This window comes from Plectrocnemia conspersa, unplaced genomic scaffold (genome assembly GCF_051122295.1).
Source record: "Plectrocnemia conspersa isolate PC_06_02 unplaced genomic scaffold, ASM5112229v1 ptg000005l, whole genome shotgun sequence".
Taxonomy (NCBI): Eukaryota; Metazoa; Arthropoda; class Insecta; order Trichoptera; family Polycentropodidae; genus Plectrocnemia; species Plectrocnemia conspersa.
The window spans coordinates 6095790-6111097 of NW_028277169.1; the positions used below are offsets into that span (position 1 = coordinate 6095790).

Below are 15308 nucleotides of genomic sequence, written 5' to 3' on the forward strand. Positions count from 1 at the left end.
ACATTTTTTTGCAAAATGGCGACAAGTATAAAAATTCAATCACTCATAACTCAGTAGTTTTCAAATTTAACAAAAAGTTCGATAAACATGAAACGTTTAAAAGTCTAAAATACATCCAAATAAAATATTAAAAAAGTAAATTTTGCTTCAAAACAAGCGATGTATCAGTTCGATCGGCCCCCATACTAGCCATTTTGAGACTTTCAGAAGAATTAACGCTCCTAACTGCTTGGTTTTACAGATTAAAAATTAAATTTTTAGTATTGCATAGAACTACTGTGCACCCCCTATACGTTTCGTATGAAAAAAATATATAAAATTTATTTTAAATGGTGGCCAATGTAAAATTTTAAAGTGTCATAACTTTGCAAAATGAAAGCCTAGGTAAAAATGTCGTATTCAAAAAGTGTTTAGAAACTTAATTTGCATTTAAAAACAATTTTTTATTATTTTTTTAATAAGAAACGAGTTTTACGGTATATTGACCGGGCCCCCGAACAAGCTTTTATGCGACTTGGCATATAGTTAACGCTCGTATTTGGTTATTTTTAAATATATAGACATGAATTGTAGATACGAAATAGAGCTTTCGAATTTACTTACGATATTGTTAAAAAAAAATTAAATTAAAAAAAAAAAAAAATTCTAAAACACGTTCAGTGTTATGAGTCGATCGACCCACCATACTTACGCGCATAAGACTTGCAAGGTCAGTATATGCTTGTTTATAATTAATTTATTCATATTTACAGGGGCCCTTAGGGACCGGGAGTCGAAACTGGAACTGAGGCATCACGAAAGTAATGTTCAAGGATGAAGCATAGAAATGTAGAAGCATGCGCGGCTAATGTTATGCAAAACCTAAGCAACAGATTGCTGGTGATCAGGAGAGCGTTTTCCAATAACACTCGGGAGAAATAACGTAGTACTACGGGGGGTTGTTCCTGCTCATCTAGCCCTTAAAAGTTGAATGCCACATATTGGGATGGACTTGTAGGGCCTTATTACCGGTAACGGCAGTGGTTTAAGCACGGATCAGTTAGTAACACTCTCTGTGACCAGAAAAACCAAATTGTGATTTTTGCAACATTGAAAGTTTCTTGCACATTGAATCCTGTTTAAAGCACTACCGAAAATTTACAAAGCTTAAACTTTTAACTAGTTTAATTTTTGAGTAATTAAAAAATAAAAATTATAATTCCGAATTTTTGCGAACAAAATGAATTACGATTTTAGCTGCCTCTCCATTTTTGTGCTAGATTAAGCATTAAAAATTACGAATTCTTTAAGATTGAACAATTGGCAACAAATCCTCATTTAAAGAATCTGCAATTTAATTTTAAATATAGCATTTGGCGTTTGCAAAACAACTGAAAGATAACGCTTTAACTATATATATATAATATTTAGAGGTGTGCCCAGAAACACCGAATGGTGAGTTTTATATTTTATTTCGATGCAGGTTTGGCTTTTAAACGTTTTATATCATGTGATCTCTTATGTAGGACTTTAACTTACGGAGGTATGAGTACTTAAGTTTTTAAATTTGCCGCAATTTTTTAGCAATTAAAACAAAGGAATTAAAAGCGTTAATTTTATTTCAAGTCTCAAAAAGGCTTTTATGGGTGTCCGATTGATCTGTTACATCGCTAGTTTTGAGGAAAAAGCTATTTTTTATATTTTATTTCGATGCGGGTTTAGCTTCTTTACGTTTTATATGTGGATATATTTTACGTATGATATTAACCTACGGAGTTATGAATGTTTGTTTTTAAATTTGCCGCTATTTTACAAAAAATTGCCATGTTGGATTTTGCTAGTGAACATATACAGGTGCTGAAGAATTATACATTATCAAAAAACATATATTTTGTCGTTATAACGAAGCATATACTGACTTTAACTATAATGCAAGTCTTTTAATCGTTTGTATAGTGAGTCCATCAACTCTAAGCTTGTTTCGAACAAAAAACTATTTTTATTAGATATTATATATTTTTCTGGTTAATTTCATAAGGGGTAAAAATTCAAGTATTAATATTTAAAACGAACAAAATAACAGCGTTAACTATATGGCAAGTCGCATAAAAGCTAGTATGGGGGGTCTGATCAATTTTACATAAAACTTGTTTTAAAGCAAAAAACTATTTGTTTTATATTTTATTTCAATTATACTCATCCTTTTTTTTCTTCAGCCCACATACATATATTTGTAAAGTTACGCGGGCCGCAACACTATACTGGTATCACGAAAAAATCATGAAACCCATCCTTTTTTTAGAAAACATTTTTGAGATTAAAAAAATTATAAGCTAAAACAGAATAAAAATAGTACATATCGCTTATCAGCATACTGTTCGACAAAAATTACAATAATGAAAAAAGTAAAACTCAAAAGTAACGTGTATCCAAGTGCTTATTTAAAAATCAGTGTGGTTTTTGATATAGAGATAAATTTTCAACAATTTTAGACAGATCGGGTTTACAATTGTTGTATGCTATCCCCAATACGTCTTCAAGGCGAGAATCAGTAAGTTGATTCCTGTATACTTTTTTGCATATTTCATTTTGGAATACGATGATTCACAAAGATATGTCGATGCAAACAATGCGAGGAGCAGGAAGGCACAATTTTATACAGTCTTGTATTTTTCAGAAACTAATTTCTAAAAATCGATGTACTCCTTTCCCTCTTTTTTCTTAAAAATAGCTTCCAGATTAGTATCGTTCTTAAATTCGATAAATTCATCAAAAAGCTCTGCCTAATCATATCCCAGTGCAGCTAAATGTGTTATAGTTGCTATTTCTAGCTGCCAGGGATTTTTTATAAGTAACAAATAATTCTTGATACAACGTAAGTCCTGAAATCTGCTCTTACACTCCTGAGCTAAGGCAGCTAAATAATTTTAAAATATCGTATAGTTTTCTTCAGAAACATATATACCATATTGTTTAGTGTTATGCAATACTTGTGGTAGATGTTTAGTTTCTCTTCAAAATCAAATACTTTATTCGCCATCTGCGAAATGATTTTATTTTCGCCCTGTAAGCCATAATTGAGTTTATTAAGTTTTTCTGTGATGTCACACAGAAAAGCTAAAAGACACCACCATCTATCATTATTAAGTTTGCTGTAAATTTTATTATTTTGCTGTAAAAACAAAATAATATCATACCTCTAGGAATTAAACGGTTCCAGAACTTTTCCTCGACTTAGCCGACTCACCGAAGTATATAAAAGAACTTGACTATAGTTACTGTTCAGTTCTTGCGCTCTAATATAATTTAGTATACTTATTACAGTCTTCATCACGGCGTCTATTTCGGTACAGTGAAATGATAAGAGATTTGTTAAATTATATTTCTTTTTCCATACAGTAACAAATCCTTTTTCGGATCCGATCATTAAAGGAGACATCTATCCGTGCTTACACAAACCAATTTTGTTAATATCAATATCATTGTTTTCCAAAAATGTACTAATAGTATAGAGATAGTTCGTGCCTCTGGTTTGCTTTATCATAGGAAGAAATTTCAGAAAATCATGAATTGAATTTTGTCCGGTACAACACCTAACAAAAAAGGAACATTGTGATGTTGCTGAAATATCGGTGCTAGAATCAAAAGGCAAACTAAAATATTTGCAATTTTTCATATCTTCTATGATGGGATTAAATGTGTTTTGCAATATCTAGCAAAGGTAGAATAAAAGAGCTGCATACTTTTGATCTGAGATATTATTTTATTTTTATTGTTAAATTTATCAAATAATACGTTGGACGCATTGAAGAAACATTCTTTCACAACCTCTGCGTCAGTAAACGGCTTAATATATTTACCGAGTATGTAACAAATTTCATACGACATAATATATTGATATAATATTTTGTTGATGTTGTAAGGACTGGTTGAAGAAAAATGAAAAAAAACTTTTCACGTCTTATTAAAGAGCCATGAGGAAACATATCATTAAGCGTTTTGTGCTTCGTGGTATAATGACGAAGAATGTTATATTTTTTTAATATAACACTCTCACGACAGATCAAGCATGTGGTCGAACCATGTTTATTTGCAACAACGAAATATTCTTTTTCTCATTTGTCTTGAAAAACTCTCTTTTCGTCATTTTGAAGACACTCCTGCCATTGTGGATAAATTAATTATAACAAAATTAAAAAAATTAATTATAAGACTTTACTTGAAATAAAGCCACAACACTGTAACGCGTTCGACTTTGGACCTGTCAAACATGTACATATGTGTTGCCACAAGCAAAATTATTTGTATTTGTTTTTTGGAATAAAAACCTAGCGTGTGCAATAGCAACACTCTTATACTAAATCTGATGTGGACCATAATGACAATCCTCTCGTTTCCAATCACTGGGATAAGATACTATATCTTATTTTTTTATTTTGTGGATTGCATTTAGATTTTCTATTCGTTTCGATCCATGTATGAATATTTTTACTTGATACTAAAATGAATTGCTTCGACTAGATCGCTTTCTTTTTTATTAAGGAATTATGTAATACTTTTAATCAATTTTATTTTTAATTTAAATTCACACACGAAATGAAGCAATAAAAGCGTCACACTATCAGATGTGACGATTCATTAAAATAAATTATTTAAAAATCTCAATTAATATCTTTATATATAAATTACAATAAAAGAAATTCAAATATTTTATAACACAAATATAATGTATTCTTATTTATTATTATTGTCAATACATTATAAGAGATCGAAGGACGTACCACTCGATCGAGGGTTAATTATTTTTAACCTAATCTATTAGTATTTGTATATTATACAAATATTTTTCGTCGAATAGTCGCAATATATAATACACTTTACAAAACGTCGACCTCTATTTAAACTTCATATTATTTATCGCCGTTTCCAAAATTGTACACCCTATCAGAAGGGCCTGGTCGGCTACAGTCGGACTCGGGTGATAAAATCGACATCTATCCTTCTTTGAACATCTCTTGCCGTACATACACAGTTTCGGGTGATACCAGATACACGCAGGGTTGTCGCAAAGTGGATGAAATTTACACACGGTGCTAGAGCTGGGAACATCGTTGGAGGAAGCTAAAATCAAAAACGATCCATCGTTAGATATGACCCGCTCAAAAAATACATAGACAGCGACACTCACTCGCGGACGTAGTCTTCTGCTTGTGCAAAAACTGACAAGCGCTTTTGGTGCACCCCGTTCCAAATTTACACAAGGCGGGAGACCGTGCGTGGCGACCGGCGGCCGAAGACGCTAAAACGTTAAGCAATCGACCGTTATGCGTTAGCTACGCTTGGTTTAAATTCATTCGAGGATGTTCACCCGAAGATGTCGAAGGTGCACTCGTAGCTTTTTTTTCGTGACGAAACGGGCATTCTAATTTGTTGCAAAAGTCTCCAAACTTGCAGGAGGGGGGACTCTTTGTCGGCTTCGCTCGCTGCACGGGAACGAAGACGAAGGAATCTAAAACCGAAAGCGAATCATCGTCGAGTGCTAGTTACGCATTAGCGTAAACGCTGGACGCGACGATGCTCACCGGTCTCGGGTGCGGGCCGAGTCTTCTTCGGACAGTCGGCGCCGGGACGCTTCTCGCCGATCTGCAAACAGACGTTAGAACAAAACTTAAAAACTGCGTTTTTAAATTTCTATCGCATCCGGAAGATCAGATTTAGTAATTTATAAACATCGAGAAGATTAATTCACTGCACTATATGCATATTTTCTCTGGGAAAGGGTACACTTTTCGGTACTCGTTCGTATAATTGTATTGCGTAATCTGACTCGTAAGGATCAGTATCAGTATTCAAAATGGAAAATTGAACGAAACAGAATGCTCAATTAAATGACAATTTCATCAAACTTTACAGAAATAGGCATTAAACATTAAGATTTTTTTCTCAAACTTTCGTCTATTTATTTAAAAATAAGCAGAACTTTGAGGTAAAAATCTTTAAACACATTTCTAAACATAAAAATATAAAAATGCATAAAAACTAAATTTTGTAAAAAATTAAAGGTACATGTTCAGTAACATAATAAAAACATAAATTTAATATTAGAAAAATGAAAAAATATTTTTTTGTGAAAAACGATTTTCTCCTTTTTCTTTCACGGTGCTACAACCGGTGATCGGTTTCAGCCTTTCCGATTCGTTATGATATAATCTAATAATTTCATTGGCATATTTTTCTAGTCTATATATGTTTGAGAATATTTTGCATGAGATGCTCAGTAGTGAGATCCCTCTATAGTTATTACAAGTTAGCTTATCTCCCTTTTTTATAAGGGGACAATGATTGTCGCCGTCCAGTCTTTATGTATGTTGTTTCTTGTCGTAGTCTAAGGGGCGGGCTGGCTAGCAAGCTGTCTTGCGCAGTCGATATGCATGCGTCACGCTGCCACGCCTAAACCTTCGTTTACCCTGGAGTAGGATCAGTTTCCTGCTTTACGGCCAGTAAAACCGACGTTAGAAAAACCATCCGTCGCCCCAAAATTCGCATGAAGCAAAACGCCACTGAGGCCACCAACCAAGAATTCCGAAGAAACCACTGCTGAACCCATGTCCACATTGGATCTCCGTAAGATGCTGATGGTGCTCCAGGAGATTAGGGTGAAGGCCAGCAGGTGCGCCAGTAAAATGGAAATCGCCATCATGATGGTAGAATATCTTGATGTCCTCTTCTAAACTGGACAGGGAATTCCCGTGGAGTCCGAAACAAAATCGGTGAGCTGGAGCTATTAATCAGCGAGCATAATATTGACATTGTCGTAGTTACCGAAACTTTCCTTAAGCCCCACATAAACGTTTACATACCGGACTTTACCTGCCTCCGGAGGGACCGATTCTCAAGGCCGGGTGGAGGTGTCGCGATATTTGTTAAAAAATCTATTAAGCGCGCGCGAATTTGCCTTAACACTATTAACCTAGAAAGCGTCGCGATAGAAATTAAAAATAAAAATAAAATAATAATGATTGCCGCCGGGTATAATTCTCCCGGAGATGAGTTGCTTCGGAGTGACCTCGATGCTGTGTTTGAACAGGAGAATTCAGTTATACTAACTGGAGACTTCAATGCCAGGCACTCGCATTGGAGTTGCTCTGGCTCGAATCGATCCGGGACGACAGTTTTTAATTACTTAAATAATACCGATACAGTAGTATACTTTCCAAACTCACCAACGCATCACCCGACCGATAACATGACGCCGTCAACTCTTGACATCGCATTGGTCAAGGGTAACTCTCGAATATCCAAAATGCACTGTATCCAGGCTCTGTCTTCGGACCACCTCCCAGTGTTTTTTACTCTGGAGGGTGAAGTCGAGATAGTCTCTGAGATCTCATTCGATTATGCAAAAGCTGATTGGAAAGGTTTTAAAAATAATATTAAAAGACGCATTCCGTTAATGCGCGAAAACTATAAAATTTCAGAAACTAAAATAATAGACGACGATATAAATAGCCTTTTATCCGTAATCGAGCAGGCAAAAATTGCCTTTGTCCCAACGCGTAAATTCATATTAAATAAAATCGTATTTAATTTAAAAACAAAATACGAAAAATGTGGCAAAAAACTAAAAAACCGCACCTAAAAACATTAATAAATAAAGTAACCCACTTAATTCGCATTAAAATCCAAAAATTAAAAAACCACAACTGGACGCGTAAACTTGAAAAATTGCACCCCGCGGATAATTTCCTTTAGAAAACATCGAAATCGATTAAAAATAAACATTCAGAAATTCCCCCGTTTAAAACTGGAAACAGCGTGGCCAATATTTGCCAGGAGAAAGCGGATTTGTTGGCGAGCGCTTTTGCCACAACATTTGTGCTCACACGTGACCTCAGTCACACAAACACAGAAAGAAGAGTTAAGAGTGCAATTGAAAAAATTTAAAAATCAGATTTAGATATAAATTTAATTAACAATGTTACTCCTTTAGAAATTTTAAATATCGTCAAACAGCTTAAAACATTTTTAATGCGTGCCTATCTTTAGGGTATTTCCTAGCGATCTGGAAAACAGCAAAAATTCATCCCATTAAAAAGCTGGTAAAGACCCGACTATTCCAATTAATTATTATTAATTATTATATAAGCTTACTTTCATCAATTGGTAAAATTTTCAAAAAAACAATATTGATAAAGTTCGGCTTCTGAGCACATATTTGCCAACTATAATATGAAAAAAAGTACAGGCTTAATAATGGTGGACTTATATACAAGTTGTCCAAGTATGAATCTTCTCCACGTTATCCGCTCATACCTGAAGATAAACAGAAGCTATGTTGTTTCACTAAATAATGAAATATTGTCTCCGCGTAAAATACCAGCTGAAGTACCACAGGGAAGTTTGCTCGGGCGGTTTCTATTCATATTGTATACAAACGACATTCCCATTCTAAAAAACACCCACCTCTCCATGTATGCTGACGATACAGCCATACTTTCTCAACTTTCAATTAGATTACAAATATCCCTGAAAAAGTTAAATAAAAAATGTAAAATTAAAATAAACGAAAACAAAACAGAAAAAAAAACCTGGACTCGAAGCTTAAATTTAACCAACACGTAAAAGAATATTTAATAGAAAATAAAATTCTTCTTTATAAACAGTTAATTAGGAGCAATAAAAATAATATACAACACTGAAAAAAGTTACATAAAAAATATAGAATTCCAACAATAATTATCACACGGATAAATATTATAAAAACTAATTAAATCCAGTATCGGTAACACAAAATGCTTTAGGACATTCAAACGCAAACAGTAACAGCTTCAGTTGGCTGATTTATTTCATATGTATGTGTTTTTCCTCGAATCTTTACTTTATTACTCTTAGGGATAGCTTATTATTATTTTTTAATTGTGAACAATGAAAATGGTTATAAACCAGTATTGTAAAATTATTCTTTTGTAATTATTAGAAGATAATTTGTCGTGTTTTTCTTAGTCGAAAATGAAATGAAATGATTTTACAATAATAGAAAAAATGATAACGTTAACGTTTCTATGATATGATTTTCGTGACGTCATCATTAAACAATATATTGTAGATAAGTAAAAAAAAATGCTGACGTTATCATGTTAATTGGAAGAAAAGAAAAGTTTCGCTTAAGTTTAGTGCCTTTCTTTTTCTTTTTTCTTTTACTCCAAATGAAGATTATTTTATATTCCATTAGAGATTTGAAATTTTATAATGATATAGAGAAACGATTTACGGTGTGCGAGATGGCCTCCAGGCCGAAATTCCTCTGATCGGTCATGGGCTCCCGACACTGGGGACACTTTCCCCCGGGGACGGAGTGCCTGCAGGGGGCGCACAGATTGTGACCCGTGCGGCACATGAAGATAGGCGAGACCATCGTCTCGAAGCATACGGGGCAGTCCAGCATCTCGTGCACGTCCTTCAGATGGTCTCTGTAAAAAGGCAACATGTGTACTTAGTTCAAGTCGCAGATGCAGTTTCGCACATACTGAGAGTCGTCCGAGTCCGGACGGGAGGGATTCCGGGACCTCGGGGGCCTTCTCCTGGGGGCCGCGGCGGGCTTCCGAGACGTCTTGGGGTTGCTGGCCATCGCGGAGACGCTGTTGTTGTCCGCTCGTCTACACTTTAATTAACTGCAATCGCTATGACACGATTCAGCGCTGTCCAACTAGCGGCTGCGAAAACTTTCAAATAAAAACGTCATTGTATTTAACGTACACATACATAAACAAAAACGCTCAGAAGCCAATGGTTATCCATATTTTTTCTGCTTTTGGCCGTAACGTCTGTGAAAGTGGCCAGCAACGTTCAAATTTATAATCTTATTTATTCATTAAAATGAGCACCATCGTTACACCGACAGGTTAACTTAGGCCTAATACGCCGGCTCAAAAACGTAGGCAACTAGGCTAGGCGGCTAAGCCGAGCGACTCGAATTCGCGAAGAAATTGCAATATTCATTTTAAAGAGAAAAAAATATTATTTTAATTTCAATATAATATTCAATTTGTCCGTATGAAATATCAATTTATATATCTCACGCAATTTTGGGAGATATATCATATATAGATTTAAATTTAATATGTTTATTATTATTCACACGAGGAGTGACTTTCGAGGCCTTGTATAATAGATGCCGACGCAAAATGTGTCATAAAACTTATATTTTAAAACAATACTTACGTTATGTCCCTTTTTGAAACACCGCTCTCACTACGAAAATAAATAATATTTTTAAAATATCAATGCATGTAGTGTTTAATTTTTCATAAAACTTTTGATTAAAAATTGTTATCAACAGAAAAACTATCAGTAAATTTGATATACAATTAATATTAATTACTAAATAATTAATATGACTTTAATTAAATCCTTTTAAATATTTTTTATAAATAATAGATTTAAAAGTTAAAAGATTAAAGATGTATAGGCGTATAATTAGCTTAACAAAACATTGTTATTTACCATAATATAAGTCAGAAGGAATTGTTTACAATATTTTTATGTGAATATTGATAACGAAAATTAATTTATTGTAAAATAATGTGTATAATTATACTACATTTTTTCTTGCTTCTTGAATTAAATGAATTTGCTTAACATAATACAAATACATTTATAATTGCATTTGGGAAACAAAAAAATCTCATAATACATTATTGACAGCAGAACGTGCTTCTCCTATGAGTCAAAGGATTAACAGAAACGACTGAAGTGCCGATCATTGTCAACTTTCGAGGATTTTAAACTTGAAAGCGTCATAAAATTATATATTCTTTTATTTATAAATCACCTAATTGTACATTCAAAATTTGCTCTACTCATATTTGCAGATGCCGAAACGAAAAAGGTCATAAAACTTAGATTATGAAACAATTCTTTCAATAATAAATTGAAATTAAAATAATATTCTTTTCTCTTTAAAATTAATATTGCAATTTCTTCGCGAATGTACTACCCGACCTCGAGTCGCTCGGCTTAGCCGCCTAGTCTAGTTACCTACGTTTTTGAGCCGGCGGCCGCTAGTCGCCGGCGGCTAGCCGACAGTGCGTATGGGCCCTAAACCCATGCTTTTATAGGTTGTCACGACAGGCAAGTCGACTGTGCATCACCTCTGCACAGGATCGCGCCTGACGCTCCGCCGACTCGGCGCCTGCGTGCGTATGCACCCATTTAAAACCATATAAAGTTCAGTCGCCGGCGGCTAGCCGACAGTGCGTATGGGCCCTTAATGCGTCGCGATGACCAAAAGCATAAAATAAATTTAAAAATACATATACGCACACACGCATACAACTAACACACATACATGAAAACGTGATAAAAGGACAGACACAAATCACCTCAACAGATATGCATTTTCTCATAGGAACTGAGTCAAAAATGGGGGCTGCCGTACAGGATAGTACGCAATAAACTGAGCGTCCTGAACGAAGATCACTACCTGAACAACCATGAAAACGTGGAGGCGGTGGTCGACGGACTGTTCCCACGGAACCCCACGACCCGCAACCAGCGACCCAGCCGCAGAGCCTGAAAATGAAGTCCTCCCGTTCACTAAAGAAGAGCTTCAAGGAGCCGCCAAACGCATTAACTCCGCAAGGGCGCCTGAACCCGACGGCGTCCCCAACGCTGTCCTCAAGCGCATCGCGGAGATAGACCCAGAGCTGCTTCTTGCAGCCCTCCAGCTGCTTCTTGCAGAGCTGCTCCAACGCCAGCTTCTCCGAGGGAGCCTTCGACCTGGAAGCGCCAAAGACTCGTCTTAATTCCGAAGGGCACCAAGGCGACGCCCGGTCCCTCAGCATACCGCCCACTCTTCATGCTAGACGGCCTGGGCAAAATTCTGGAGAGGCTGATCCTCGAACGGCTTCAGACAGTCTTGGAGGACGCCGACAAAGAGCTTTCACCACAACAGGGCGCTCGACTATAGGCGCCATCGAGCAGGTGATCGGAACCGTCCGCCAAGCCTGGCAAGGAAGCGTCAAGCGCAGCGCGAACGTCGTGTTGATCGCGCTCGACGTTCGAAACGCGTTCAACTCGGCGCGCTGGAGCTCCATCCTCGTCGCTCTGGCGAAAATCGGCACTCCAGCATACCTGATCCGATTGATCGAAAGTTACTTTTTGGACAGGGTGCTGCAGTACGAATGCATAGGCAAGAGCTCTCAGCGAGCGGTCACGGCAGGCGTTCCCCAGGGTTCGGTCTTAGGACCCGCTCTCTGGAACGTCATGTACGATGGACTGCTGAGAGCGCCCATGCCCGACGAAGCCAGAATGGTCGCCTTCGCGGATGACGTCGCCATTCTCATCACCGAAAAGTCTACGACTGCAATCAAAATTGCCGGCGAAGCGGCCCTGCGGAGCGTCAAGAGCTGGCTCGACGATGCAGGTCTAGAGCTTGTGGTTCAGAAGACTAAAAGTGTTTACGATCTCTTCTAAACTCTCCAAACTATGCGGACACGCTGTAGTTTCCCGATAATAACCGCTATTGCAGCGCAGGTAGAAACAAAAACAACACACAATCGTATTTTTGTGCGACGTATACGACTTTATTCTTGTGACTGGGCTCTAGCACGCGCGAATGTGTGTGTGTAAAAATTGGATAGCACGACGTTCACTGCACTATAGCTTGACTTGAGCGGCTACAGTAGTATTTTAATGAAAAGCTTATAATAGTTTACATTTTACAATATGAAAGTCCACCAAGTGAATGTGTCGCCAAGTTTTGTCCATAATAAAGCTCATACCCAATAAAAATGAAAAATTTACGATTGCTTTAACCATCGTACGACATTGCGAGAGTTACCTATTTAGTTGGAAAGTTTCTGGCAACACTCGTTTCTGGAGTTGGCGAAGATCGCTTCCGCGATGGCCAGCAATCCCAAGACGAACTGGAAGCCTCGGGGAAAGCCTCCGGCTGCTGATAAGCAAGCATGCCCCCCGAAGCCCAAGCCCAAGCAGACTACTCCTGCTTTCGAACGGAACTTCTCGGAACTTAAATTAGGCCCTTCGGTATTGAATATTTTTATATTATATGCCATTTCAAACATATTCATATCACTTTACACAAGTCTAAAGTGACCAGATGTCATACAATGGAATGTGGGACGCTCGCAAAAAAAATTGCGCACCAAGTAATAAAAAGTCAACATTTTTTGTGATATATAATTCCAAAATTGCACTCAATTTTTTTGGTCCAACCATTCTCTTCCAAATTTTCTATTTCTAGAACTACTCAACTAAGTAACTTTTTCGAAACTTGTAAAACATATCGTTCTTTGTCTGCTTGCAGGTCAATAAACATCACTCCGGCGTTCACCATCAGAAGAAGACTTGGAACACGTCTAAAGATGGTGAGTATCGTAACGTCTAGCTTTTGGCTTGTTGGTGCCAATCGTTTGTTTTCTATTTTAGCGTCTTTCGTCGCCGCCGCTAACGCTCGCAATGTCCAAAACGTAGTCCACCATACCACCACGTACAGAAACTGTCAAATTTTGCAGACTGCATCCCGGGGTGAGTATCCGGGTGAGTTTGTAGTCTCGAATAGTTGGCATCTGACGGTCGATCGCTTTCGATTTTAGGCCACTCCGTCGCTCCCCAGTCGCCTCCCGCTCGCACCGTCGTCGTGAAGGGTTACGGTCCGGCCTCTAAGCCTACGGTCGTTATCAACAAGAAGGCTCCTGCTAAAATCGTCCATTTGCACATTCATAATAATATAGTGGTGGATAAAAGAAGTTGATCGTTTTGCAAAAAATTATATATACAATTGAACTTGAAATATTTAAGCTTTATTGAAAACCTTTAAGCTGCGGTTTAATTTGTTTCTTTTTCAATCTTGTTCATTTTCTTAACAGACCTAATAAACCAATAAAATGAGATTTAAATGTAATTATTTATTTAAATATTAATTTCGAGGTGGTCGTCGACGTATGCCAGTGGCCTTTTAAACTTTTTATTGAATTGGTAAAATATTATATTTACTTACGAGGACAACGGTCATTAAATAGTTTGCTATCTGTGTTTAAGCGAAAAGTTGGCAAAAATCTATTGACAATGTTATCATTATTTATAAACTTACTATTGCTAAATTTGAGTATATATGTATATGAATTAAATAAATACAATTCAAGTTCAATTAAAATGACATGAATTGAATTGTGTTGAATAATTCATTCTTTTCTATTTCATTGTTGCATTTATTTTTTTATTTAATTATACTTCTCTTTTTATGCAGTTTATATTTCAAGAGGCATTTTTTTTTAAATAACTATCTTGTTCACCATTTTGACATGTTAAAAGGGTAAGAAATGAAACCAACCAAACGTCGACAGTTTTAGCTGAAATAATTTCTTTAGCACATGAAATTGGTGGGGAAGGTTTTGAAACATATACCGAAAACGATGTAGAGGAATAAGTACGTGAGGATAATGTCACGAATGACAATGATATCATTGGTAAAACTCTTGATACCGTTGAAGAACAAGAAAACAAAAGTGAATCGGAAGAAGATGAAACATCAGTCACCCTCACTGCAAGTGTGATTCGAGAAGATCTTCAACTTTCGAGTAAATTGGCAAACCGTTTCATTGAAAAAGATGATAATTCTGAATGAGCATTCAAGTTTCAACCCGAGCTTCCAAATTGCATTCTGGATATAAAGAATTGTACAAAAAATTAGCATAGCCATCGCAAAGTTTAATCACTGATTATATTGTCAAAGGGAAAAAATCAATATGCATAGTTGAGGCTAATTTTACTTGTGAAGAATCATTATCTTCAGGACATAGATCTGATGCGCTGACTATCTCTTCTACTGATGAAAGTGATTTCGAACCAGTTCGCAAGTTATGCCAAACGCAAATTATAGGGATGATAATTCTAAGAAAAAAAATGTGAAAAAACTATTGTTAGTGTTTTTATAAAAATATGAATCAATATTTTAGAAGGAATACGGTAATACTATATTTTTCTGAAATTTAATAAACGTTTTTTTATGCGATTTTCGGTATATTGTAACCAGGGCTGTGGAGTCGTTAAAAAAAAACACGACTCCGATTCTGATATTTACCAACAACACGACTCCACTCCGACTCAAAAAAGTTTAATTTTACAGGTATTTTTGGTGTTCTTCTACACGTTTAATATTCATAAGCTATACACATTCATTATTACGCAATTAAAATTTCATAAATTTCATAATTTAAAAAAATGGTCGGAGTCGCTCATTTTTCACGACTCCGACTCCAACTCCGGCCAAAACACCACGACTCCAGCTCCGACTCCGACTCCACAGC

At 36.3% G+C, this 15308-nt stretch overlaps 2 protein-coding genes across 2 annotated transcripts; one reads left to right on the forward strand and one right to left on the reverse strand.

Moving 5' to 3' along the window:
• Nucleotides 1–4687: 4687 nt before the first annotated feature.
• Nucleotides 4688–9663, reverse strand: LOC148234686 (uncharacterized). Its single transcript, XM_088185309.1, has 6 exons — nt 9507–9663; nt 9251–9449; nt 5562–5622; nt 5348–5488; nt 5168–5278; nt 4688–5100 (listed from the first exon to the last, which is right to left on the reverse strand). The coding sequence occupies exons 1-6, from the start codon at nt 9605–9607 to the stop codon at nt 4874–4876; spliced, it is 840 nt and encodes a 279-aa protein (XP_088041435.1). The 5' UTR covers nt 9608–9663; the 3' UTR covers nt 4688–4873.
• Nucleotides 9664–12830: 3167 nt separating this feature from the next.
• Nucleotides 12831–13892, forward strand: LOC148234687 (uncharacterized). Its single transcript, XM_088185332.1, has 4 exons — nt 12831–13026; nt 13307–13367; nt 13429–13527; nt 13596–13892. The coding sequence occupies exons 1-4, from the start codon at nt 12883–12885 to the stop codon at nt 13751–13753; spliced, it is 462 nt and encodes a 153-aa protein (XP_088041458.1). The 5' UTR covers nt 12831–12882; the 3' UTR covers nt 13754–13892.
• The last annotated feature ends 1416 nt before the right edge of the window (nt 13893–15308 follow it).

Excerpts from the sequence above, each read along its gene's own strand:
- LOC148234686 (XM_088185309.1), bottom strand. The coding sequence starts at position 9,607 with ATGGCCAGCAACCCCAAGACGTCTCGGAAGCCCGCCGCGGCCCCCAGG. Across the intron at positions 9,450-9,506 it reads CCGGACTCGGACGACTCTCA|AGACCATCTGAAGGACGTGC; the intron begins GTATGTGCGAAA and ends GCCTTTTTACAG. Across the intron at positions 5,623-9,250 it reads TGGAGGCCATCTCGCACACC|ATCGGCGAGAAGCGTCCCGG; the intron begins GTAAATCGTTTC and ends GTCTGTTTGCAG.
- LOC148234687 (XM_088185332.1), top strand. The coding sequence starts at position 12,883 with ATGGCCAGCAATCCCAAGACGAACTGGAAGCCTCGGGGAAAGCCTCCG. Across the intron at positions 13,027-13,306 it reads AACTTAAATTAGGCCCTTCG|GTCAATAAACATCACTCCGG; the intron begins GTATTGAATATT and ends GTCTGCTTGCAG. Across the intron at positions 13,528-13,595 it reads TTTGCAGACTGCATCCCGGG|GCCACTCCGTCGCTCCCCAG; the intron begins GTGAGTATCCGG and ends TTTCGATTTTAG.